The sequence below is a fragment of the Trichosurus vulpecula genome, chromosome 1 (assembly GCF_011100635.1).
Source record: "Trichosurus vulpecula isolate mTriVul1 chromosome 1, mTriVul1.pri, whole genome shotgun sequence".
Classification (NCBI taxonomy): domain Eukaryota; kingdom Metazoa; phylum Chordata; class Mammalia; order Diprotodontia; family Phalangeridae; genus Trichosurus; species Trichosurus vulpecula.
Window position 1 is genome coordinate 403,572,457 of NC_050573.1, and position 27,199 is coordinate 403,599,655.

At 40.8% G+C, this 27,199-nt stretch overlaps 1 protein-coding gene across 1 annotated transcript in view; it reads left to right on the forward strand.

Moving 5' to 3' along the window:
• EGFLAM (EGF like, fibronectin type III and laminin G domains) overlaps positions 1 to 27,199 on the forward strand; it is a 261,390-nt gene that overhangs the window by 228,801 nt on the left and 5,390 nt on the right. The window contains exons 19-20 of the mRNA XM_036767943.1: positions 492 to 570; positions 4,948 to 5,091. Of these exons, the coding sequence (XP_036623838.1) occupies positions 492 to 570; positions 4,948 to 5,091 (223 nt within the window). The remainder of the gene's footprint in view (positions 1 to 491; positions 571 to 4,947; positions 5,092 to 27,199) is intronic.

Genomic DNA, 27,199 nt, shown 5'->3' on the forward strand with positions numbered 1-27,199 from the left:
GTCTTCCTGCCTGGGAGAAGAGCCAGGCTTCCCCCCAGATACTCAACATATGGCCTGAGACCTGCTCCTTGACCTCAAGAATGATTCTGAACAGGCCTGGTTTTGACAGATTACACATAGAGCGAACACTTGCCAGAGAGCCATGCTCTGTCCAAAGAATGGTCAGTGACACATGCATGTCAGCCCAGATAGGTGGCAGTTAGCATAGCACCATTTAGCTAAAGCCGAGTGACCAATAGGGAGAAAGAACCAATCAGGACACACTAATACCAGGCAGCCAGGATGGGGGGAATCTGGGCAAGACAGAATAAATGTGCTGCCAAGAGGGAGGAATTGTTGAGTTGCTTAATGTCAGATTGTCCCCAGTTGATTTTTTTTTTGTATTTTCCATTCATTAAGGTTCACTCTTGGGTCTACAGTATGTACACATTGACCCAGCACCATTTCTTAGAATTATACACCTATCTCACCTCAATTCTGTTTTTTCCCAGCTATCACAGAAGCCATCGAGATCCCACAGTTTATTGGCAGGAGTTACCTCACCTACGACAATCCAGATATCCTCAAAAGGTATTGGGTTTCTAGAGGCCTTCATTTCCTCTCCCAGCTGTCTGCTAAGCCTGGAATGCTCTCTCTCCTCATCTCTGCCCTTGGGAATCCTTAGCTCCTTTTAAGGATTCCACTCAAGTGCCACCTGGAGGATGGCAATGGGGCCTTTCCTAATTTCCCCAGTTGTTAATGACTCCCCCCTCCAATTACTTTGTGTTTACTTTGCATCTATATTGTATCTACTCATCTCTGTACTTGTTATTCCCCACCAGTAGACTATAAACTCCTTGAGGGCAGAGACCATTTCTGTCTTTGTGCATGGTGCCTGGCACATACTAGGTACTTATTGAATTGTAACCGAATTTGAATTGTCCTATTGGGAAGTGACAGAGCTTAAAACTAACAAACAAAAGAAAAGTAATCTCTGGTCCATGAGGCTGGAGAAAATGGAAACATAGCCTCCCACTGTGCTAGGATTTAGGCTCTGGGCTACAGTTAGCTTAGAGAAAGAATGAAAAGAAGGTCATGGATTGGATCACTCCCTGGCTGCAGGCTGCATCCTAACCCAGGCCAATTGTCTCCCCAAACATACACCATTGACCACAAAGGGAAATGGACATGGAAGCAGGCATGATTGAGCTCTGTGGCCATGATTACAAAGACAAGCCAAAGTTCATGCTTGTCTGATGATCACAGCCTGTGAGCAGTATATTGTATGACCTCAGGCTCTAGGCGGTGAAGCTTTAACTTGGCAGTGAATCCCATGGCCATCCTCATCTAGCACTTAATGATTCATCCCAGGTGGACCTCAAGTCCCATCATACTCTGCTTCCTGCTAGAACTACGGCTGGAGCAATCCCTATAGATTTGGGATGACTTATATGTCCCCCTCCCATACACACCCTGTTTGCCTGGTCAAATTTACCACCAAGGCACCACCCATATCATCTACTTTGCCTTCATGTGCCCTTTCCCCCACTTTTCCCACCTTGATGGGCCCCCCTCTCTCTCTTAGTCTTCCTGGGCACTCTGCCTCCACCATATACTGTGCCCAGATCTCCAGTCACTGTAAGTACAGAATCATGGATTGTCATAACTGAAAGGGCCTATCAAGTCTCACCCCTTCATTTTACACATGAGGAAACAGGGATCAAAATAACTTGCCCAAAGTCACACAATTAGTAAATGACAAAGGCAGAATGAGTCTTCTGACTCCAATTCCAGTATCTTTTGCAATACATAAAATGTCACTTTTCCCAGGGTTATTTGCATTTTAACAGACAGGATAAAGGAATACTAAAGGTATCACATTTTAATGGTAGAATTTGGTGCAATTTCACAAATTGTGCAGTGGATAGGAGACATTAGGACCCTGACTTAGCCTGCTGCTCCAGAAATATCACAAAGACTGCTGCCTCATCTACCCTTAAGGCCAGCAGTAAAAGGCCAACTTGTTTGGCCCCACAGATACCCATTTAGGGATCAATTCTAGATGCCACTCTTTTAGAAATCTGGCCTGACTTGTGATTATGGCATAGTGAGGGACCCATTTGTGGTCTTCTGACCTTGGGCCATTCACTCTACCTCCCAGACCTCAGTTTCCTATTCTGTAAAATGAGGGAGTTGAACTAGAGGTCCTTATAGACTAACACCAATGATTCTAATGATTCTGCCTTCCCTGAGAAATCTCCTTGGCGTGTTCACTGATCAATATACTTCAGGCATTGTATCATCTTGTCTCCTGTTAAGATACTTATACCCTCTAGGACAAGGGAAATCTAAGGAGTTCACAAGTCCCATGTTTTTTATCTCTAAAATGTCTCTCCATCCCCTCTTTTCCATGCCTATTGCCACTTCTTAACGCAGGCTCTTAGTTCTTCTCATCTGGAGTATTCTAACAGCCTTCTAACTCATCTGTGTCCCTCAGTCTGTCCCCTTTTAAATTCATCCTTCACATTGGTAAAGAAATGCACATCTCTGATTATTCCAGTGCTCAGAGAACTTCAGTAACTCCTCATTGCTCAGTCAGAAAACCTGGGTTCAAATCCCATCCCAGACACCACTACATATATGGAAATTAGTAAGTCGCATTTAACCTATTAGTGCCTCAGTTTCCTTATCCGTAAAGATAATAGTTACACTACCCATGGATTGTTTTGAGGAAAGTGCTCAATAAACCTTAAAGCATTGTGTTAATGCATTATTATTGTTGTTTACTGAATAAAATAAAAACTCAGCCCTCCCCAATCTGAGTCTAACCTTCTTTTCCTATCTTATTTCATAGTATATGTTATATATTTCAGCCAAACTGGGCTACATACTATCATTGTCCTATCTTGTTCTCCCCTCTCCAGCCTCAATTACTTTCTACACAGCATCCTACTCACCTAGATAAACTCACTCATTAAGAAGCAGAATCAGGGAGATTCATCTTCATGAGTTCAATTCTGGTCTCAGATACTTGCTAGCTGTGTGACTGACCCTGGGCAAGTTACTTAACCCTGTTGCCTCAGTTTCCTCATCTGTAAAATAAGCTGGAGAAGGAAATGACAAACCACTCCAGTATCTTTGCCAAGAAAACCCCCAATAGGATCACGAAGAGTCAAACACAGCTGAAACAACTGAACAACCACAACCACAACAACAAGCATTTACTGGGTGCATGGTATAGTTCTAGGCACGGGGGCAGATTCAAAGTGTGTAAGCTGTCACTCCTACCCTCATGAAACCAATAATCTAGGAGGAGGATCACACACACTCACATACATGCACGTGCACAATTATACCACACGATTTTACCTAAGCTCTTTCTAGGGCTGCAAAACAAAATGTCCTTCAAGGTACAAGGTAAAATCCTCGTCAGAGTGGATGGGGATAAGATGAGACTTCATGGAATTGAGCAAAGCATCTTGTGGACATAGAGAAAGCAGCAGAAGCACAAAAGCTGGAGAACACACTTCATGTTCAGGGGACAGAGAGGAGAGCGGTTTGGCAAAGGGAAGAGGATGTGGAGGAGTGTAATGGATAAGGCAGGAAAGGAGAGATGACAACAGATGGTGAAAGGCCTTAAATGCCAGGTAAAAGAGTCTGACACTTAACTTGGCAGACAACAGGGATAGTGTGTGTGTGTGTGTGTAATTAACCATAGTCTTATTAACCACAGAAAATCTGGATCTGAGCTAATGTGTTTTCCATCAATGTGAATAAATAGGGCGGTTTAGAAAGAATTAGAGTCAACTAGGTGTCAAAGGAGATAGAATTCTGGGCCTCAAGTCAGGGAGATTCATTATTCTGAGTTCAAGTCTGGCCTCATTTTCTTAACCCTGTTTGCCTCAGTTTCCTCATCCGTAAAAATGAGCTGGAGAAGGAAATGGCATACTACTCCAATATCTTTGCCAAGGAAACCCCAAAAGAGGTCATGAAGAGTCAGACATGACTGAAAAAAAACATAACAAAAGAAGGGATTGACATAACATGGTTGTGGGGAGGTAGAACAAGGCTGTAGTAAACTGTGAACTCTTTGAGGGATGGTTCTGTGCCATTTTTTTCCTTTGTATTCCCAGGGCTGAGCACATAGCAAGTATTTAAATTCAATTTAAGAAACGTGTATTGAATTGGAGTAGCTGAGGTTGATGGAAGACTAGTCCCTGGCTCAGCTAAGGCAGGAGAGAGTAGACACTCATTGACTTCCTGGGGTCAGAGCCTTCTCCCAACCACAGTCCCAGAACTCAGAGCCCTTCTTGCCTGAGCCCAGCTCTTCTGTTCTGGTTTATTCCACCACTTCCTCCTCTACCCCCACTCTCGGTGCCAACACTCCCAAATTCTGGGGATCCAGAGTCTCTTTTCATTGTTCTCTCTCCCCTCTCACTGCCCTTCATGCAGATCTTACCCTTCCCCTGCTTGGAATATGGTGGTAGCTATACTGTCCCAGCCTGAAGTGGCCCACTGCAGCCTTGTGCCTCAGAGTTTCTGCTACTATGTCCTTTGGTACTTGAAAAAGAAAAAACAATACTTAAGAAGATGGTTATCAGGGAGAAGGTACTAAAAAACTCCTTAATTCTTGGATGGCCCAGGGAGCCTTAGCCTGCAGTATAAATGCCTCTAGTATAAGGGGGCACTTTATACAGCGGAGCTTTCCTGTGATGGCGACAGACCATGCCACAGTTTGAGCCAATGAGCTGATTTCCAGGGCTGTGGCACAATTCCAGGAAATCCTGCTTTTAAAGGAGGGGGTGAGTAAAAAACTCCTGGCAACTCATGGTGTTCAGAAATGGAGACTCACAGATCTCTTGCTTAAGGTTGGCAGGCAAGATGGTGTTCATGGAGAACAGATGTTAATGGACTAATGCGTTCAATCAGACTTTTTTTTTTACTTCTCTCCTCCCCTCCCCTTTTCAGGGTGTCAGGATCTCGTTCTAACGCCTTCATGAGGTTTAAGACAACAGCCAAAGACGGGCTGCTGATGTGGAGGGGAAACAGTCCCGTGAGACCCAACAGTGACTTTGTCTCCCTGGGTCTTCAGGATGGAGCCCTTGTGTTCAGGTAAATGACGAACCACTAGAACTGGAATTGGTGTTGTTACTGCCAAGGAGTATAAAATATGGGAAGGAGGGTCTCATAGGTTGTGAAATTCTGTAAGCCTACAGAAAGTGGGGGCTGTTTCACCCTAGTATATATCAGGTATTGAGTAACAAAGAACATTTGATCGGCAGTGAGAGATTCTCAACTGAGGTACTCCCAGCTCTGCCATTTGCTACCTGTGTGACCTCAAAAAAAGTCAATTCATTTCTCTGGGCCTCCATTTATTCATCTGTAAAATGGGGTCATACCGTGTGACCTCTATGGTCCCTTCCACTTCACCATCTATGATCACATGTACTTCTCTTTAATCTTCACCCCTTCACTTTCTGGCCTCTCCTAGCACGTTGTATTACATAAACTAATTCCTCCTTTCCACTTCCCTTCAGGAGAAGTAAGTAGAAGGAAGATGTCTGTGATTTTTCAGACCACAAAAGCGTGACTCCCCCCACCTCCCTGCCCCATGTCGTGCTGTGTTTTAGGGCAGTGGTGTTGAACTCAAATAGGAACGAGGACCTGCTAATCCGTGCCTAAGGATCTCTGTAGGGTGCATACTGACTTAGTTTTAAAATGTAATATGAAATCTATTTTATTGTATTTTTATTTATTTTATTAAATATTTCCCAATTACACTTTAATCTGGTTTGGTACACTCAGGAGTGCTGTGAGCCACGTGTTGGGCGTCTCTTGTTTAGAGCAATAACACTGATGTGCTTGAGAAACTACTCTGATGTCTTCTTCCTCTGATTTGATACAGACTCTCTAACCTCCCAATGAGGATCATCTATCAGCTGAACATATGTGTAGAGGTAGAAGGAACCTTAGAGGTTATTTATTTCAACCCATTCCTTTTACAAAAAGAGAAACTGAGGCAACATGTGGCGAGTGGCAGAGCTGGAATTTGAACCTAGGCCTTTTGGTTCATAGCCAGTGTTCTTTCTGTTCTGCTATATGACTTCCCACCTTTTCTCTCTGTTTGGACTTTTACTTACTCCAACACCGCAGTCCCTCTGCTCCAGTCAAGCAAATCTCCTCATTATAAAGGTGCCCCATCCTGCCTTCCCTTGCACTATTTTCCCCGGCCAAAAGGGACATACCCCCTTCCTTTCCAGCAGTCCCTTTTCTAGTTTCTTTAAGGCCCAAGACAGTAGTTACCTTCTCCATGAAAGTTCCCTAACACACCACCACCATGCTAACACAATCACCCACCCACGATTCTCAAAGACTCTGCATTTCCTCACCTTTCAGTAGATAGAGCACCAGGCCTAGAGTCAGGAAGACCTGAGTTCAAATTTGGCCTCAGACACTTGCTAACTGTGTGACCCTGGACCAATCACTTAAATGCTATGGAAAATGCTATATATTTTCTTGTTGTTTCAGTCATGTCCAACTCTTGGTGACCCCGTTTGGGGTTTCTTGGCAAAGATACTGGGGCACTTTGCCATTTCCTTCTCCAATTCATTTTATAGCTGAGGAAACTGAGGCAAATAGTTTTAAGGGACTTGCCCTTTAGGGTCACGCAGCTAAGGGTGTCATATACCGACATTGAACTCAGACATTCCTGACTCCATGCTCAGTGCTCTATACTCTCCTACCCTCAGTGGGTCCCTCTTCATTTGTGGAAAGGGAATAGCAATTCACGTTTACACGCCCTCACAGGGTTGTGGAGAAAGTGCTTTATCAAGCCTAAAAGTGTTATATAAATGTGAGCTGCCACTTGTTTTGTTACCTTAGTTACTCTTGAATTTATTGAATGGACAGAGATGCATCGATGTGGAGGGGGAATAGAGAAAGGTGACCTCATTCCACCTCCTGGCAGACGCATTAGTTCCACCCCACACACAAGTCTCTGCTTGGACATCTCAGCTCCCTGACCAAATTGTAAACGTCTTCAGGGGCAAGTACTAGGCCTTCCATTTGTTTTCCACCACCCTCCCCCACACAGCCCCTAGAACAGGTGTGCCACAAATGTTTCTGAATTAAGTCAAATTGAAAGGGAAAGGAAGAGGAACATGACAAAGACGTGGGCTACTGCAGAGGCTTTGCTTCCTGGAAAGAGTGGGAGAGGTTTGAGGTCTAAGCAGGGATTCATTCTTTCCAACCTCAGGATGTTTTGTCTGTGCCTCTGGGACTACTAATTGTCGTGGTATTTTATATATTCTGTATATTGCCATATGGGCGGCTAGGTGGTACAGTGGATAGAGTGCTGGGTCTGGAGTCAGGAAGACTCATCGTCCTGAGTTCCAATCTAGCCTCAGACATTTCCTAGATGTGTGACCCTGGGCAAGTCATCTAACCCTGTTTTCCTCAGTTTCCTCACCTGTAAAATGAGCTGGAGAAGAAAAGGGCAAACCACTCCAGCATCTCTGCCCAAAAACCTCAAATTTGGGTCATGAAAGGGACATGACTGAATGACAACACTCTATCACCGCATATAGAACCTCTCTTTTGGAAGCGGGGGTGGGGGCACTGTGATTTTTAAGAGGCCTTTTGGCTCCAGGCAAAGAGATGATAAGCCGTCACTTCTCTAACATGCAAGAACATGTCATGTCGTTAGCCCCAAAAAGCGACTCACGTCGATCAGTTCAATTCCACGAGCACTTTTTTCTTGTCGTTGAATCATTTTTTTCAGTCATGTCTGACTCTTTGTGCTTTTCTTGGCATAGATACTAGAGTGGTTTGCCATTTTTTTCTCCAGCTCATTTTACAGATGAAGAACAGAGGGCTTACTCCAGGGCCAGCATTCTTTTCCACTACACCACCTAGCCGCCCAAGCGTTTTTAAAACACCTACTACTATGTGGCAGTATGGAATGGTACAAAAGGTGCTAGACTTGGAGTCAGGAAGACCTGGATTCAAATCCCACCTCAGATACTTACTAGCTGTGTGACCATGGGCAAGTCTCTTAACCTCTCTGGGCCTGTTTCCTCATCTCTAAAATGAACAGCTTGGATTCAATGACCTCTAAGGTCCCTTCTGACTCCAGCTTATGATGGACCCGGTGAGAGGTGCTGTGTTAGGTGCTAAGGATATAAAGACAGGAATTAAAACAGTCTCTGCCCTCAAGCAGCTTATATTTTACTTGGGGGATGAGGTAGGAAGGAAAATGACATATACACAGATAAGTAAATGCATAATATATATTTAAAGTAAATGCAAAGGAATTTTCAGGGTGAGGAGGAAAAGAGCTCAGGGGGAATGGCCTCTGAGATGCGCTTTGAAAAGAGTCGGAGATTCCAAGGGGAGCACACTTAATGAGATATTACTTTGATTGCTGGAGATTTAAAGCTCTTGTGAGATTCTGCTTTGTTGCGTTGATTCACATCAGCTTTGTTCCCTTCTGCCGGACTGGCCCCCAGACAGCAAACACCAAGCCCAACACATGGGGCTTAGGTTTCAGGCTCCTTGCTGGAAGGCCATTTTCTTGTGGTTTTCCTGTGGTTAACCTTGCAAAAGGCTTTAAGTGCATGATTGTGCCCAAAAACAGGAACTGAAACAGTAGCTACTGATCCGGGTGGGAACCTGCCCACTTTTACCCCAAACTAACAGCTGAAAGCTATCCACCTTCAGCCATGGAGAGGGACAGTGCAATTATGGGGAAATTTGATCCTCACAATGCAACAGGCCAGGCCCCTAGGCCCTTAACGGGCCAAACCCCCAGCCCCTTAGTAGGTCAGGCCCCCACCATCCCCTCAGCAGGCCAGCTCCCTAGCCTCTTAATAGTCCAAACCCCCAGACCCTTAGCAGGCCAGCTCCCTAGCCACTTAACAGACCAGGCCCCCACCAGTCCCTTAACAGGCCAGCCCCACCCCAGCCCCTTAACAGACCAAATCCCCAACCCTTTAGCATGCTGGGTGCCCCCTAGCCCTTTAGCAGCTCTCCCCCTGCCCTTAGAAGGCCACGCCTGCTCTCACACTAAGGACCCCACAGCAGGTACCCCGCCTTTCCCCAATCTCTTGACACCTTCCTGATGACTCCCCTCTCTCACAGACACATCTGGTTTATTATAATTTTCTCAGGTTTCTAAAAATTGACTATAAAGTGTTTTCCTCTCAGCTGGTGGTGCAGGTTACATTCTCTGCACACCACTGCAGTTATCCAGCTGGCCCAAGCCAAAGGCTCAGCTTCCCCAGTACCATTCCCTCCTTCTCTGCTTTCCATCCCATTCCACCTGCTTGGCACCTGGAGCCTGGCCTGCTTGGTAGGTTGGGAGGTGGCGGGCCAGGGATGGGAGGGTGGGGTCTTCGGTGAGCCTGACCAAGACTGAGCAGAATAGCACCTCCAGGAGCTGGGAAGGGAGGGGAAGCATACAGAAGGCACCATATTTGAAGTCAGAGTAGCTAAATTCAAATCTTAATTTCTTTGGAATACAGTTTCCATATTAATTAAACAAAGGAGATCAACTAAATGTTCTCTATAGGCCCTTCCAGCTCTAGAACCTATGACAGGTTATGTGACTTGCCCAGGGTCACAGATTTAGGAAGTATCTGAGGCCAGATTTGAGCTAAGGTCCTCAGGTCCAGCACTCTATCCTTTGCTCAGCCACTTAGCTGCCCCTCTGGAGGCCATCTCTGGTCATCCTGATCTATATCTGGCCACTGGACCCAGATGGCTCTGGAGGAGAGAGTAAGGGTGGTGACTTTGCACAGCCCTCCCTTACTCAAATCCAATTCACTTGCAAGTCATGATATCACCTTCCTAATGTCATTGGTCTTCTTTGAGAACAAAGGACCGACGGCAACAGCTGCCTCTCTACAGGTAGTATAATTCATTTTTCATACTAATCAGGACTCGGGTGTAAACAGCAGTCAGGTTTTGAACCTAGGTCTTCAGACTACAAATCCAATGTCCTTTCCACTGAGCCATGATCTCTGGCATCCACACTCCCCACCCTTCCACCCCAGCCCTTCCAGAAAAGGGATTCAGGTTCTTTCCTTCTTCCTCATTTATTTCCTTGCTCCCTCAAAAGCAACATGCTACCTCTTCTGGTGTTTTAGTAGGGGTTAGTCCAAAACACTAGGGGCAGCTAGGTGGGGCATTGGATAGAGTGCCAGGCCTGGAGTCAGGAAGATTTATCTTCATGAGTTCAAACAAATCTGCCTCAGACACATATTGACTGTGTTACCCTGGGCAAGTCACTTAACCTGTTTGTCTCAGTTTGCTCATATGTCAAATAAGCTGGAGAAGGAACTGGCAAACCACTCCAAGTATCTCTGCCAAGAAAACCTAGTCAGACATGACTGAAACAAAAATTAGCAAGAAGTCCAAGATACTACAATGGAAATAAGGAACAGGGGAGATTTAATAACAGATGAAGAGGGGAAAGTTTAGAATTTACAAAGGTTCTTATGGGTTTATAATCCTTCTTTGCACCAGCTACAGAGAAATGTATAGGTATGATAAAACCTGTCCCATTCCCCCAAGTTAGGAAGATCAAGTGAGGTCACATGGAAAAGCTTTGAAAAACAAAAGGCTAGACAAATGTGAGACTTGGACTGGGGTTTTGTAAACTTTCAAACACTATACAAATGAGAGCAATCATTACATTGTTGATGGCGCTTATCAGGACCCAACATCATGGAAGACTGAGTAATGGCTGGAATCTTTTCCCAATAGTCATCAACCTGCCTGAAGGGATTAAACCTCTTAAGCTGAGATGGGCATTATGAAAAACCCATAAGTCTCTGTGTGTGGCCAAATCATAATGTATTTCTTTCAAGGAAAGTTATCCCTCTGGTGACATTCTCATGCAACAAAGAAAACAATGATTTTGTAGTGCCATTGGTTTTCTGCCCACCAGTTTCTCAGTCCTGCCTCTTATTCATTCACTCATTCATTTGTTCATTCAGGAATCCTTTGGCCAGCAAATAATGAAATCTGTGGCTACATCTAAGCAGCCCCAAACAAGAAACCACTTGATAGAGGGAAAAAAGTATTGGAAAAATACAAAAAAACAACAGTGAATTTTTTCCAAGAATAGAGGGGCAGCCTGATCCCATGGTTAAAATTAAGGTAGCCTTATCCCAGCCTTAAACACTGACTTACTTTGTGACTCACTGACCATTAGACCTCTCTGACCTGTGGTCATTAATGAGATGACTTCTGTGTGGTTCTGTACCCCCTTTCTCTAGGGAAGTTGAAGGCTTTAGAACAGCAGTTCTCAAACTTTAAATAAAAAGGATAGAATTTGGGTAGAATTCTTACATTATTAAAATCTTAAATGACTTTTTGGAAAATGCCTACTACTGTTTTGTTTCATTTTTCCCCCCAACCTTCCACTGATGCAGGAACCAACTTATTTACAATATGGTCTTAGAGAATTATAGGGGGCACTGAGAAGTTAAGGGACCTGCTCTTGGTCACACAGCTTGTATGTCATAGACAGGCATTGAACCTAAGTGTTCCTGACTCCAAGGCCATCCTTTTCCCCTCGATATCATGCTACTTTTTGCTGAACCTTTTTGTCCCTACTCAAGTCTCTCACAGCCTCTCCTCCCCCGCCTTCATACTTCACCTTAAAAATTGAGACCGTTTGCCAAAAGGCATTCTACCCTACTTCTCAAATCACTTTATTCAGACATCTTCCACTATCTCCTCCTTTACTCTGGTTTCAGATGAAGAGGCACAACCTTTCTCCTTGCTAAGGCAAACTCTACATGTGCCCTTGATCCCATCCCCTCCCAACTTCTATGCCAAATTGTCCCCACTATCACCTTCTCTACTCTCCTTTCTTCTTCTCCTCCTCCTCCTCCTTCTTCTATTTCCTCTCCTTTTCTCTCTCTCTATATGTATATATATACATATATATGTGTGTGTGTATATATATATACATATATGTGTGTGTGTGTGTGTGTGTATATATATATATTTATATATATATATATATAAATATATATATATATATATATATATATATTCCTCTTCCCTATTGCCAACAGACACACTCATGTACCCCCAATCCCTAAAAACCCTTACTTGATCTGACCTGTGCTGCTAGCTATGGTCCTATATCTCTCCTCTTCATGATCTCTAAACTCACTGAGAAAACTGTCCACAACTGATAACTCCACTTCCTTTCCTCTCAGTCTCTCTTAAACCCTATAATCCAGCTTTTGGCTTCACTCAAGTGCACTGTCCATAATTATCAGTGATCTCTTAATTGTCAAATCTAATGGACTCTTTCTCAATCCTAATTACCCTCAACCGTGGCAGCACTTGACACTGTCAGTCATTTTCTCCTGGATATTCTCTCCTCTGTAGGTTTTTATTATAATTCTGTAGATCTACTCATCTCATCATGTTATCATCCTATATTTTTTTTGCCAGACTCCCCGGGGGAAAAAGTCTTCTGTACTTGTTTTCTCCACTTTCTCTCCTCTCACTTTCTCAGTCTCAGTCCTTCTCTTCTCTCTGAGTCTTGAAGGAAGGAAGGGATTCTGTGAGACAGAGATGAGATGGAAGTACATTCCATGCCTGGGAGACAGACACTGCAAGAGCATGGAAATGGAGAAGAGAGTGTCTGCTCTAAGGAGCACCAAAATGGCCAGTTTGGCTAGATGGTAAAAAGCAGGAAGAGGAATAGTATATGACCAAAAGGCCAGAAAGGTAGGCTGGGACTAAATTGTGAAGGGTTTTAGAAGCCAAATAGAGGAGTTCCCATTTTATTCTATATGGAATAGGGAGCTTTGTGAGGCAACGGGGAATTTATTCAGTAGGGAAGAAGCTTGCTCAGTAACCGCACCTAATTTCTTCTTCTATTTCTTCTTCTATTCTTCTTCTATTCTGGCTAAGGTATAGAATAAAGCATGGCTGGAGTTGGCATAGAAATAGTAGGCTATAAGAGGCAAAGGCCTCTTGATAAGGTCAAGAATTCTGGAATTGAAAGAGGAAAATCACTTTGGTAGATGTATGGAGGATAAACTGGAGTGGAGAGAGATGTGGCAGGGAGACTAAGAGGCCATTGCAATAATCCAAGCAAGAAATGACAAGAACCCGAACTAAGATGCTTGCTGTGGATAGTGAGAAAGAGGCAGACTCAAGAGATGTTCTAGAAGTAGAAATGACAAAATATAGGGTGAAAGAGAGTGAGGAATTGAGGGTAACATGAAAGTTGTGAACCTGGGAAACTGGAAGAATGGAGATTCCCGCAATAGAAAAAGGAGAGCACAGGATATGGGGTGATTTGGCAAAAAAGGAGAGAGACAGTAAATTTTATTTTGGATATATTAAGATGTCTATGGTTTATCCAGTTTGCAAAACTAGAGCACTAAAATGAGAGTGGAGCTACAAAAATGGATCTGGGAGTTATTTGTATAGAGATGAAAACTAAACCTATGGGAGCTGATGAATTTACCAAAGAAAGAGTGTAAGGAGTGAAAAGAAGAAGGCCCAAGACAGAGCCATGGGCTGATGGTGTGATGATAGCCAGCAAAGGAAGATGAAAAAGGACAGACAGCAGATAGAATGAGAACTAGGAGAAAGTAGTAACAGGAAAACCCAGAGAGAAGAAGATGGTCAACAGGGTGAAAGGCTGCAGAGAGGTCAAGAAAGATATGGTTTGAGAAAAGGCCATTAGATTTGACATTTAAAGGATCACAGGTAACTTTGGAGAGATAAAGTTCAGTTGAGTGATGGTCAAAAGCCAGACTGAAAAGGATTGAGAAATGAGTAAAAGGAGAGAAAGTGAAGACAACAAGTAGGAAGACTTTTTTTCTAGGAATCTGGCTAAAAAAGGTAAGAGAAATGTAGGATATTGTGATGAGACTATAGACTATAGACAACTGTAGAAGGTACCTTTTTATTGTTGTTGTTTTTCGTTTTGGAGATGGAGGAGACTTGGGCATTTTTGTAGGCAGCCAGGAAAGAATCAGTAAATAGGAAGAGACTGAAGCTCATAAAGAAAAAGGGGAGGATGATTAAGGAAGTAATCTTCTGGAGAAGACAAGGAAGAGGAGGAGGAAGAGGAAGAGGAGACCAAGAGCACATTTAGAGGGGGGCAGACTTTGTGAGGAGAAGGACCAACTTATTATCAGGAGACTAGAGTAAAAGAGAAGAATAAAGAATAGTGTTAAAGGGTTTTGAGACAAAGAGGAAGAAGAGGGAATTTGGGGTGAATGAATGAATAAAAAGCATTTATTAAGCACTTACTATATGCAAAGCACTGTGCCAAATGCTGGGAACACACAAAGTGAGAAAGACCCTGTCCTAAAGAGATTATATTCCTAATAGGAAGAGCTCCTGAGAGTAATCCAGGTTTGGGATTTGGCAAAATAGGGATAGCAACAGAACAAATACATGAAGAGAATCTTGATCAGAGGGCAGTGTTTAATTAAAAGGTTAAGACTGGAAGGGAGGTGGAGCCAAGGTGGTGAAGAAAAGCCAGCAACTAGCCTGAGCTCTCCCCCAAACCTGGCCAAACACCTTTAAATAACGCCAAAAAGCAATCTCTGGAGCAGCAGAACCCTCAAAAAGACAGGGTGAACTAATTTTCCAGCCAAAGATAACTTAGAAAGTGGGCAGGAAAGGTCTGTCACATCTGGATGAGAGTGGAACATGGTCCAGAGCAGGCTGCACCAGCACAGACCCAGACAGGGCTGCAGCAAATCAGAAACAGGCCTTGGGAGCCACTGAATTAGCAGGCACAGCAGCTGCTTCTGGAGCTCTCAGTCAACAGATGGTAAGAGCATTGAACAACTGATCAGGAAACTACAGTGCTCTCTTTGCTAGCACTGAGGCAGGACTCTGTTGCTTTGCCCATACTCAGATACGGTCGAAGTCTCAGGTAGCAGTCCCAGGGTGAGGAGGAACACTAGTACACCAGAGTTTGCAGCCGCAGTGGAACAGGGACCCTCATCACAGTACCAGGGCAGAAAAGAGTGCTTGTGGTCACTCACAGACCAGAGCACAGGCCAGGAGAGGAGTAAGCACTTCTTCTTAGATCATACCATCTTGGAAGAACTGAAAACTTACAGGTCCTTACAAGTATCTCTGAAAACAGCTGCACAAAACCTTTGAAGACTGAGACAGTGCATCCTCCACCCTGGAAGCACAGTCCCACTTAAACAAAGAGTGAAAAGTCAAGAAATAGACTGGAAAAATGATTAAAGAACAGAAAAAAATCTAACCATAGAAAGTTACTATGGTGACAAGGAAGATCAAAACACATATTCAAAAGATGATAACAAAGTCAAAGCTCCAATATCCAAAGCCTCCAAGAAAAATATGAATTGGTCTCAGGCAGTGGAAGAGAAGTGGAAGAGAAAAATCAAAAAGGATTTTGAAAATCGAGTAAGAGAGGTAGAAGAAAAATGAGAGTGATGCAAGAAGATCATGAAAAAAGAGTCAACAGCTTGGTAAAGGAGGCACACAAAAAAATACTGAATAAAATAACACCTTTCTTACAAAACAGAATAGGCCAAATGGTAAAAGAGGTATAAAAATTCACTGAAGAAAAGAACTCCTTAAAATAGAATTAGCCAAATGGAAAAGGAAGTACAAAAGCTCATTGAAGAAAATAATTCCTTAAAAATTAGAATGGAGCCAATGGAAGCTAATGACTTTATGAGAAATCAAGAAACAATAAGACAAAATAAGACAAAGAAACAAAAGAATAAAAATATAGAAGACTGTGGAATATCTCATTAGAAAAACAACTGACCTGGAAAATAGATCCAGGAGAGATAATTTTAAAATTATTGGACCTGAAAGCCATGATCAAAAAAAGAGCCTAGACATCTGTATTGGCAAGCACCCTAGCACACCCAGGTTGGCCTGCCAGCACAGGTTCTTTGATCTGCTTCTCTAAAGGAAAGTAGCTTCAAAGGGGTCAACAATCTTCTTTTAATTAAAAATATGTAACTAAAGAAGGTAAAGGTCATTCACCAGTTCAGGGGAAAAGTCAGCACCCTGAATATGGAGAAAACACAAGCAGAGAAGTAAAGAAGATCATTCACTAGTTCAGGGGAAAGGTCAGCACTCTGAATATGAAGAAAATACAAGCAGAGAGAAATTAGCACAGAGATCCGATAGACAGGGCTCCAACTGTCTAAATAAAGTAATAGATACATAGTCACCAGGCCAGGGAGCGCTAACATCTGGGTTCACAAAGCCAGGGGGCTCCTTAACGATGGCTACCCAGAGACTCATCTGGCCAAATCACAAAGACCTCAGGTGAACATTCTTCCCATAAGTGAGCCCCAAAGCAAAATCTCACCTCAGAATATATATACACTTTTTCAGCTAATAGGCTCAGAGCCAGAAGGCATAACAACTCTCATGACTCAGTGCCTAATTAGCTTAGTACCAAAAGGTGTGAAAGCCTTCCTGCAAGCAAGCCTCCCCATAAGCAAGCAAGCTTTCCCTTAGGTAAGTTGCAAGTTCCTCCCCTAATTGGCTCTGTGTGACTCAGGATGTATCACAGCTGTGAAATGGACCAGAGCTCAAAGCAGCAAGACATCCATGGTTGAAATACCTGTATACCTTTAGACCTGAGAACATAGCCCCTGTTCCAAGGAAAAAAGGGAACACATGTGGTCACATAGGTCTATTAATGGATGGGAAAGATCTTATATTCCATTAACCTTACAACATCATCTTTCAAGAAATTATCAAAGAAAATTGCTCTGATATTCTAGAACCAGAGGGTAAAACAGAAATTGAAAGAATTCACCAATCATCCCCTGAAAGAGACCCCAAAATGAAAACTCCCAGGAATATTGTAGCCAAATTCCAGAGCTCCCAGGTCAAAGAGAGAATATTGCAGGGAGCCAGAAAGAAACAATTCAAGTATTGTGGAGCCACAGTCAGAATAACACAAGATTTAGCAGCTTCTACATTAAAGGACTAGAGGGCTTGGAATATGATTTTCTGGAAGGCAAAGGAGTTAGGATTACAACCAAAAATCACCTACCCAGCAAAACTGAGTATAATCCTTCAGGGAAATGGACACTCAACAAAATAGAGGACTTTCTAGCATTCTTGATGAAAAGACCAGAGCTGAATAGAAAATTTGACTTTCAAATACAAGACTCAAGACAAGCATAAAAAGGGAGTTGGGGTGGGGGCAGAACCAAGATGGTGGAGTAAAAACAGGGACATGCCTGAGCTCTCTCAAATTCTTTCAGATATCTCTTGAGAAGTGAATTTAAACAGTTTTGAGAGAGGTAGAATCCACTAGGAGATAGAGTGTGGCAGATTTCCAAGCCAGGAGAGTCCAGAAAGAGAGGGATCTGTTGTACCAGGATAGAGAGCTCTGGGTGCGCAGAACCACCCTGGAGCACCATACTGGAACAGGAGTAGGCCCAGACTGCCGGCTGTGGGGGCAATCCCAGGCCTCTGGGCACAGAATGGTAGTCTGTTGGAGCTAGCTGAGACAGAGGCTCAGAGCCTGTGGCAGCAGCAGCAGCTACTCCTAGAGTTATCAGTCCATAGTCTAAAGGTTTGAAACTCACCTTTTTGAACTTCCAGGAGCCATGATGACCCAGTGAACTCTAAGAGCTCTCATCTTTCCCTTGAATAACCCAGAGAATACTGCCCTAGGAGAAATCCTGGAATAGAGGAGCCAGAAGTAGGGTTTCAGTAATCTTTTAGCTCGTGAAGCTAAGGAGACCCCCTCTTGCAGTGACAGAAGGAGACCAGTGCAGGAAGGGAGGCATCCCAGCAAGCCCCACCTTAGCAGACCAGCAAGAGAGTTCCTGAGCTCCAGGGGGGTGAAGCTGGCAAGTGCCATCACCCGGACCCCAGGTGTGCCTTTGCAGAGCCAAGGGAATTCTCAGGCACCAGCACAGACCAGCAGCTGAGACCACCCATGCTATATAGTGCAGCCCTAGGGGAAAAGGAGACTTCCAGCAGCCAGTCTACCCCTCCCCCACAACTCACGCTGTGATATCCCTGCACCCCCCCACCGGGAAACTCAGAAAGACTTCACTGGGCCTCAATCCTTGGCACACACACACCAGCCAGCTTCAGCTCAGCACCAGGTGAGCTGCAGCAGTACATAGCTTCTAGCTGACAAAACCAACCACAAAGCCAGTAACCAGGCCCCTAGTTCCCGACACAAGAAGTTTGGGACAGAGCCCCCTAGACCCCAGAAGCAGAGATCCACTTAAAAAGCCAGGAAAACAGCAACTACCATGAAGAAGCAAGCTAGAAAAGTAAAAAAAAAAAAAAAAGACCATTGAATCATATTATGGGGACAGAGATCAAAATACAAATTCAGAAAAGGACAGCATTGACACTATATTCACATCTGAAACCTCAAAAGGGAATAAAATCATTCCTGGAAGAAACTAGAGAGGTAAATTAGAGAGGTCAAAGAAAAACTACAGAATCTAAAAGGAGAAAATGAATCCTTGAAAACTAAAATTGGCCAGATGGAAAGGGAGATGCAGAAGCTATCTGAAGAAAATAGTTTGTTAAAAATTAGAATTGGGCAAGTAGAAGCTAATGACTCTATGAGGCATCAAGAATCAGTCAAACAAAATCTAAAGAATGAAAATATAGAAGAAAACATAAAATATCTCATTGGAAAAATAACTGATCTGGAAAATAGATCCAGGAGAGAGAATCTAAGAATTATTGGTCTTCTGGAAAGCCATGATGAAAAAAAGAGCCTAGACAGTATCTTCTACAAAATCATCAAGGAAAACTGCCCCGTCCTATAGTCATCAAAAGAATCCACCAATCACCCCCTGAAAGAGATCCCAAATTGAAAATTCCAAGGAATATTGTAGCCAAATTCCAGGATTATCAGGTCAAGGAGAAAATACTGCAAGCAACCAGAAAGAAACAATTCAAATATCATAGAAAAACAGTCAGGATCACACAGGATCTTGCACAGCTTCTACATTGAAAGATTGGAGGGATTGGAATATGATATTCAGAAAGGCAAAGGAGCTTGGAATACAACGAAGGATCAACTATCCGGCAAAATTGAGCATAATCTTTCAGGCGAGGAATGGACATTCAATGAAATAAGAGATTTCCAGAACTTCCTGATGAAAAGGCCAGACCTCAATGGAAAATTGGATCTTCGAATACAAGACTCAAGAGAGGAATAAAAAGGTAAATGGGGAAAAAATGTCAAGGGCAAACTGCATCCCTATATTGGAGGATAATATTTGCTAATTTTGAGTATGGTATAGTTAGTACGACATCTTAAAGGGATATACATAGACAGAGGATGCAGGTATAAATTAGCTGATGTGATGATAAAAAAAACAACTTAATTAAGGGACCAAAAAGGATTGTAATGGGGGAAGAGGTAAGGAGGAGGCAGAAAAGAATAAATTACATCACATGATGAGGTACAAAAACATATTATACTAGAGGGAAAGAAGGGAGGGAGAAGAGCAGTGTTTGGGTTTCACTTTCATCAGATTTGGTTCGTTGAGGGAATAACATACTCTGTTAGGTATAGAAATCAAACTTGCCCTATAGGCAGTGTAAGCAGACAGGGAAAAGGAAGGGGAGGGGAGTTAGAAAAGAGGAAAGAAGTAGTAAGGGAGAAGGGTAAGATATTGGGGGGCGGGCTGAAAGGGAAGGAATATGGAGGGAGGCAGTGGTCAAAAGCAAAACTTTTTTGAGGAGGGGAAGGGAGAAGGGAGAAATAAAAACATAAATGGGGGGGAATGGAATGGAAAAATGTCACAGATAGTAATCCTAACTGTGAATGTGAATGGGATGAAATCTCCCCTAAAAGGTAGGCAGATAGCAGAATGGATTAAAAACCAAAATCCTATAATATGTTGTTTACAAGAAACATATCTGAAACACAGGGATACACACAGGGTAAAGGTAAAAGGCTGGAGTAGAATATATTATGCTTCAGCTCAAGTAAAAAAAGCAGGGGTAGCAATCCTAATCTCAGACAAAGCAAAAGCAAAGATACATCTAATTAAAAGAGATAAGGAAGGAAACTATATCCTGCTAAAAGGCACCATAGACAATGAAGTAATATCATTACCTAACATATATGCACCAAGTGGTATAGCATCCATATTCTTAGAGGAGAAGTTAAGGGAGTTACAGGAAGAAATAGACAGTGAAACTATACTAGTGGGGGACCTTAACTTCCCCCTCTCTGACCTTGATAAATCTAACCTCAAAATAAACAAGAAGTTGCAGAGGTAAATAGAATTTTAGAAAAGATAGATATGATAGGCTTCTCTGGGGAAAACTGAATGGGGATACAAAGAAATATATTTTTTTCTCAGCAGTACATGGCATGTACACAAAAATTGGCCATGTAATGGGGCATAAAAACCTCACAGTCCAGCACAGAAAGGCAGAAGTAGTCAATGCATTCTCTTCAGATCATGATGCAATAAAAATTATTTAAATAAAAGACCATGGAAAGATAAACTGAGAATTAATTGGAAACTAAATAATTAATCCTAAAGAATGAGTGGGTCAAAAAACAAATCATGGAAACAATAACTTCATCCGAGAGAATGACAATAATGAGACAATATACCAAAATTTATGGGATGCAGGAAAAGCAGTTCTTAGGGGAAGTTTTATATCTCTGAATGTTTACAAGAATAAAATAGAGAAAAGGGAGATCAGTGAATTGGGCATGCAACTGAAAAAGCTAGAAAAAAAACAAATTGAAAATTCCCAATTAAATACCAAATTGGAAATACTGAAAACCAAAACAAAGATTAATAAAATTGAAATCAAGAAAACTATTGAACTAATAAATAAAACTAAGAGCTGGTTTTATGAAAAAAACAATGAAATCAATAAACCTTTGGTCAATTTGATTTAAAAAAAGAAAGAAGAAAACCAAATTATGCCCAGATTAACAGAAGAGGAAATAAAATACCTGAATAACCCCATCTCAGAAAAAAGAAATTGAACAAACCATCAATGAACTGCCTAGGAAACAATCTCCAGGGCCAGATGGATTTACATGTAAATTCTATCAAACATTTAAAGAACAATTAATTCCCATACTTTATAGACTATTTGGGAAAATAGGCAAAAAAGAGGTCCTACCAAATTCTTTTTATGACACAAATATGATACTAGTACCTAAACCAGGAAGAGTTAAAACAGAGGGAGAAAACTATAGACCAATTTCCCTAATGAATATTGATGCAAAAAACTTAAATAAAATATTAGCAATAAGATTACAGCAACTTACCATGAGAATAATGCACTATGACCGGGTAGGATTTCTTCCAGAAATGCAAGGCTAGTTCAATATTAGGAAAACTATCAGCATAATTGATCATAGCAACAACAAAGCTAGCAGAAATCGTAAGATTATCTCAAAAGATGCAGAAAATCTTTTGACAAAAATACAACACCCATTCCTATTAAAAACACTAGAAAGGATAGGAATAAACAGAGTCTTCCTTAAAATCATAAGTAGCTTCTACCTAACACCATCAACAAGCATTATATGTAATGGGAATAAGCTAGATGCATTTCCAATAAGATTGGGGGTGAAACAAGAATGTCCATTATCACCCTTATCCTTCAATTTGGTACTAAAAATGTTAACTCTAGCAATAAGGGAAGAAAAAGAAATTGAAGTAATTAGAATAGGCAAAGAAGAAATTAAGTTATCATTCTTCACAGATGATATGATGATTTACTTAGAGAATCAAGTGAAAAACTACTTGAAACAATAAATAACTTTAGCAGAGTTGCAGGATATAAAATAAACTCACATAAATCCTCAGCATTACTATATATTACTAACAAAGCCCAACAGCAAGAGATAGAAAGAGATTTAAAGTTTAAAGTTACATTTAAAGTTACTGTACACACTATAAAATATTTGAGAGTCCACCTGCCAAGACAAACCCAGGACCATATGAACACAATTAAAAAACACTTTTCACACAAATAAAGTCAGACCTAAATAAATGGAGAAATATCAGTTGCTTATGGTTAGGCTGAGCTAATATAATAAGAATGACAATTTTACCTAAATTAATTTACTTATTCAGTGCCATACCAATCAAACTACAAAAAAAATTATTTTACAGAACTGGATAAAATAATAACAAAATTCATCTGGAAGAACAAAAGGTCCATATTATCAAGGGAATTAATGAAAAGAAATGCTAGGGAAGTTGGCCTAGCCATACCAGATATTAAACTGTATTATAAAGCAACAGTCATCAAAACTATTTGGTACTGGCTAAGAAACAGAGTGGTGGATCAGTGGAATAGGGTAGATACACAAGTTGCAGTAGTCAAAGACCATAGCAATCTACTCTTTGATAAATCCAAAGAGTTCAGCTTCTGGGTTAAGAATTCACTATTTCACAAAAACTACTGGAAAAATTTGGCAGAAACCGGGCGTAGACCACTATCTTACACCATATACCAAAATAAAGTCAAAATGGGTCTGCAATTTAGATATAAAGGCTGATACTATAAGTAATTTAAGAGAGAAGGGAATAGTTTACTTATCAGATCTATGGAGAAGGCAAGAATTTATGACCAGGAGATCATGTTGCAAAATGCAAAATGGATAATTTTGATTATGTCAAATTGAAAAGTTTTTGTACAAAGCTAATGCAACTAAGATTAGGAGGGAAGCAGAAAATTGGGAAAGAATTTTTACAACCAATATCCCTGACAAAGGCCTCATATCTAAAATATACAGGGAACTGAGTCAAATTTATAGGAATACCAGTCCTTCCCCAATGGATAAATGGTCAAAGGATATGAGCAGGCAGTTTTCAGAAGAAGAAATTATAGATATCTATAGTCATATGAAAAAATACTCTAAATAACTATCGATTAGAGAAATTCAAATCAAAACAACTCTTAGGTACCACATCTCTCCTGTCAGATTGGCCATCATGACAAAACAGGAAAATCATAAATGCTGGAGAGGATGTGGGAAAATTGGAACACAGTTACATTATTGGTGGAGTTGTGAACTGATCCAGCCATTCTGGAGAGCAATTTGGAACTATGCCAAAAGGGCTATAAAGATGTGCGTACCTTTTGACTCAGCAATACCACTTCTAGGGCTATTTCCCAAAGAAATCATAGAAGTGGGAAATGAACCCATATGTACAAAAATATTTATAGCAGCTCTTTTTTTGTGGTAGCAAAGAATTGGAAATCAAGGGGATGCCCATCAATTGTGGAAAGGCTAAACAAATTGTGGTATGTGAATGTAATGGAATATTGCATTGTGCTATTAGAAATGGGGAGCAGACGGACTTCATAATAACCTGGAAAGACCTACGTGATCTGATGCTGAGTGAGGGGAATAGAACCAGGAGAACATTATACACAATTACAGACACACAGGATCTGTGATGACTAACTTTGATAGACTTGGCTCTTCTCAGCAATACAAGGTTCAAAGACAGCCCCAAAAGACTCATGATGGGAAAAGCTATCCACATCCAGAGAAAGAATTACGGAGTATGAATGAAGATTGAGGCAAACTATTTGCTCTCTCTTTCTTTTTCTTTTTTTCTTCTTTTTTTTTGCTTTGTTTCTTCTTTCTCATGATTCATTCCATTGGTTATAATTCTTCTTTACAACTTGACTATTGTGTAAATAAGTTTAATGCAGAGGTGTATATATAGAGCCTATGTCAGATTACATGCTATCTTGGGGGAAAGGGGGGAGGAGAGGGGTGGGGAGAAAATTTGGAACTCATAAACTTGTGGAACTGAGTGTTGTAAACTAAAAATAATTTTTTTTTAAAAAAGGGAGTTGGAAATTGGGAGGATGCCCATTAGTTGGGTAATGGCTGAACAAATTGTACTATGTGATTGTGATGGAATATTATTGTGCCATAAGAAATGTTGAGCAGGATGCTCTTAGAAAAACCTGGAAAGACTTACATGAGCTGAGGCAAAATGAAATGTACTGTGTACAAAGTAGCAGCATTTGATGTAAGATTATCAGCTGTGAGTGACTTAGCTATTTTCAGCAATACAGTGATCCAAGATAACTCTGAAGGACTTATGATGAAAAATGCTATCCATCCCCAGACAAAGAACTGATGGTGTCTGAATACAGATTGAAACATACTTTTTTTTTTACTTCATTTTTCTTGAGGTTTTTTTCTTTTTTGGTTTAAGTTTTCTTTCACAACATGATTAATATGGAAATATGTTTTGCGTGACTACATATGTATAACCTGTATTTAATTGCTTCCCTTATCACTGTGGGGGGGGATGGGCAGAGGAGGAAGAGAGAATTTGGAACTCAAAGTTTTAGAAACAAATGTTAAAAAGTATTTTTAAATGTAACTGGGGGGAAATAAAATACCAAATAAATTTTTTTAAAAAGACTGGAAGGGAGGAAAGTGAAATCAGAGCAGGAGAATTGGCCTAAGAAAATGCCGAAGGATAGAGGCTTGGAGCTGTTGATAATCATGAAAAATAGGTTTAGGAAGGATAATGCAAAGGGAGAAATGGAATGATAGGAGGTTTTAATGAGATAGGGAAATGTCTAAGTTATATGTTACTTATATAAGTTTTACTTTAGTTTCATAACCAGTATTTGGGGTTATTCTAGCTCATCACATTTTCTTTTTTATAAAGAGAATTCTATTTTGGTAGGACTCCTTCTTTGCCTATTTTTCCAAGTCATTTATATAGTATTGGCATTAAGTGTTCTTTCAGTGTTTGGTAGAGTTCACTTGTAAATCCATCTGACCCTGGAGCTTTTTTCTTAGGGAGTTTATTGATGGCTTTTTCAATTGCTTTATCTAAAATGGTGTTGAGTATTTTATTTCCTCTTCTATTAACCTGGGCAACTTATATTTTTGTAAATATTCAAGCATTTCACTTAGATTGTCAGATTTATTGGCATACAGTTGGACAAAATAGCTCCTAATTATTGCTTTAATTTCCTCTTCATTGGTGGTGAATTCACCCTTTTCATTTTGATATTAGTAATTTGGTTTTCTTCTTTCTTTTTAAAAATCAAATTAACCAAAGGTTTATCCATTTTACTGGCTTTTTCATAAAACCAGCTCTTAGTTTTATTTATTACTTCAATTGTTTTCTTACTTTTCAATTTTATTAATCTCTCCTTTGATTTTTCAGAATTTCTAATTTGGCATTTAACTGTGGATTTTTAATTTGTTCTTTTTCTAGCTTATTTTAATTGTACACCCAATTTATTGGTTTCTATTTTATTTTATATCGATTCTCTATTTTATTCATATAAGCACTGAGAGATATAAAATATCCCCTAAGTACTGCTTTGGCTGCATTCCATAAATTTTGGTATGTTGTCTAATTATTGTCATTCTCTTTGATGAAGTTACTGATTGTTTCTATGACTTGTTGTCTGACCCACTCATTCTTTAGGATTAGATCATTTAGTTTCCATTTAATTTTTAATCTATCTTTCCATGGCCGTTTGTTACATGTAATTTTTACTGCATCACATTCTGAAAAGGAAGCATTTAACATTTCTGCTTTTCTGCATTTGAGTGTGAGGTTTTTATGCCCTAATACATGGTCAATTTTTGTGTAAGTGTTATGTACCACTAAGAAAAAAAGTATATTCCTTTCTATCCCCATTCAGTTTTCCCTATCTATCATATCTAACTTTTCTAAAATTCCATTCACTTCCTTAACTTCTTTCTTATTTATTTTGTGGTTGGATTTATCTAGTTCTGAGAAGGGGAAGTTGATGTCCCCCACCAGTAAAGTTTTGTCATCTGTTTCTTCCTATAACACACTTAACTTCTCTAAGAATTTGGATGCTATACCATTTGGTGCATATATGTTTAGCATTGATATTATTTCATTGTTTTTGGTACCTTTTAGCAAGATGAGTTTCCTTCCTTCTCCCTTTTAATTACATCTATTTTTGCTTTTGCTTGTCTGAGATCAGGATTGCTACCCCTGCTTTTTTTTACTTAAGCTGAAGCTTAATACATTCTGCTCCAGCCTTTTACCTTTACTCTGTGTGTGTCTCTGTTTCAAATGTGTTTTTTGTAAACAACATATTGTAGGATTATGGTTTTAATCCACTCTGCTATCTGCTTCTGTTTTATGAGAGAGTTCATTCCATTCACATTCACCATTATGATTACAGTGTATTTCCCTCCATCCTATTCTCCCCTGTTTATACTTTTCTCTCTCTCTCTCCTTTCACCCTGTCCCTCCTCACTAGTGTTTTGCTTTTGACTACTGCCTCCCCCAATCTAACCTCCTTTCTACCAGTGCCCCTCCCCTTTCTTTTCCTCTTCCCCTCTTACTTCCCTAGAGGGTAAGATAGATTTCTTTACCCAGCTGACTGTGTATGTTATTCCCTCTTTGAGCCAAATACAATGAGAGTAAGGTTCAAACAATATGAGAGTTCTATTTTAAAAGACTCTGGTTTGCTTGTAGATGCCTCTGCAATCTTGCCAGAACCATAGAGCTGTTTCATAAAAGCTGGCAACCTAACACATACTCGGCATCCAGGTCACTGGAAGTTAACCCAAATTAGAGTTCATATGATGTTCATCTTTGTTATTCCTCTGTGTTTGGGATTCAGTGCTTGAACCAGGTTCATGAGTGTTTGCTCCATGGTTGGAGTCTTAATTACGACCACTTTTGCTTCCTCGTTTTTTCATGCTACCTAGAGATAGCTAGATTTCAAAGTGGATAGAGCACCAGGCCTGAAGTCAGGAAGACCTGAGCTCAAATCCAGACTCAAACACTTACTAACTGCGTGACTCTGGGCAAATCACTCAACCTCTGTTTGCCTCAGTGTCCTCATCTGTAAAATGGAGTTAATAATAGCACCTACTTCCTGAGTTTATTATGAGGATCAGATGAGATAATAATTGTAAATCAATTAGCATAGTGCCTGGCACATAATAAATGCAATATGCTATCATTGTTGTTTTTGTTGTCATTTTACCAAATTAGCTATTATGGGCATTGGTGCTAGATATATTTGTGGTAAAAGGAGAAAAAATAACCTTAAAATTAAAATGGATATAATAATTCTAGATACATTGTATCCAAAGTGACTGCCATAAATGTGGTACATTGGTGGGCATGTTCGATTCTAGACCAGAGGCTGGCAAACTACAACCTGAGGGGCGAAGCTGGACCATAGCCTGTTTTTGTATGGT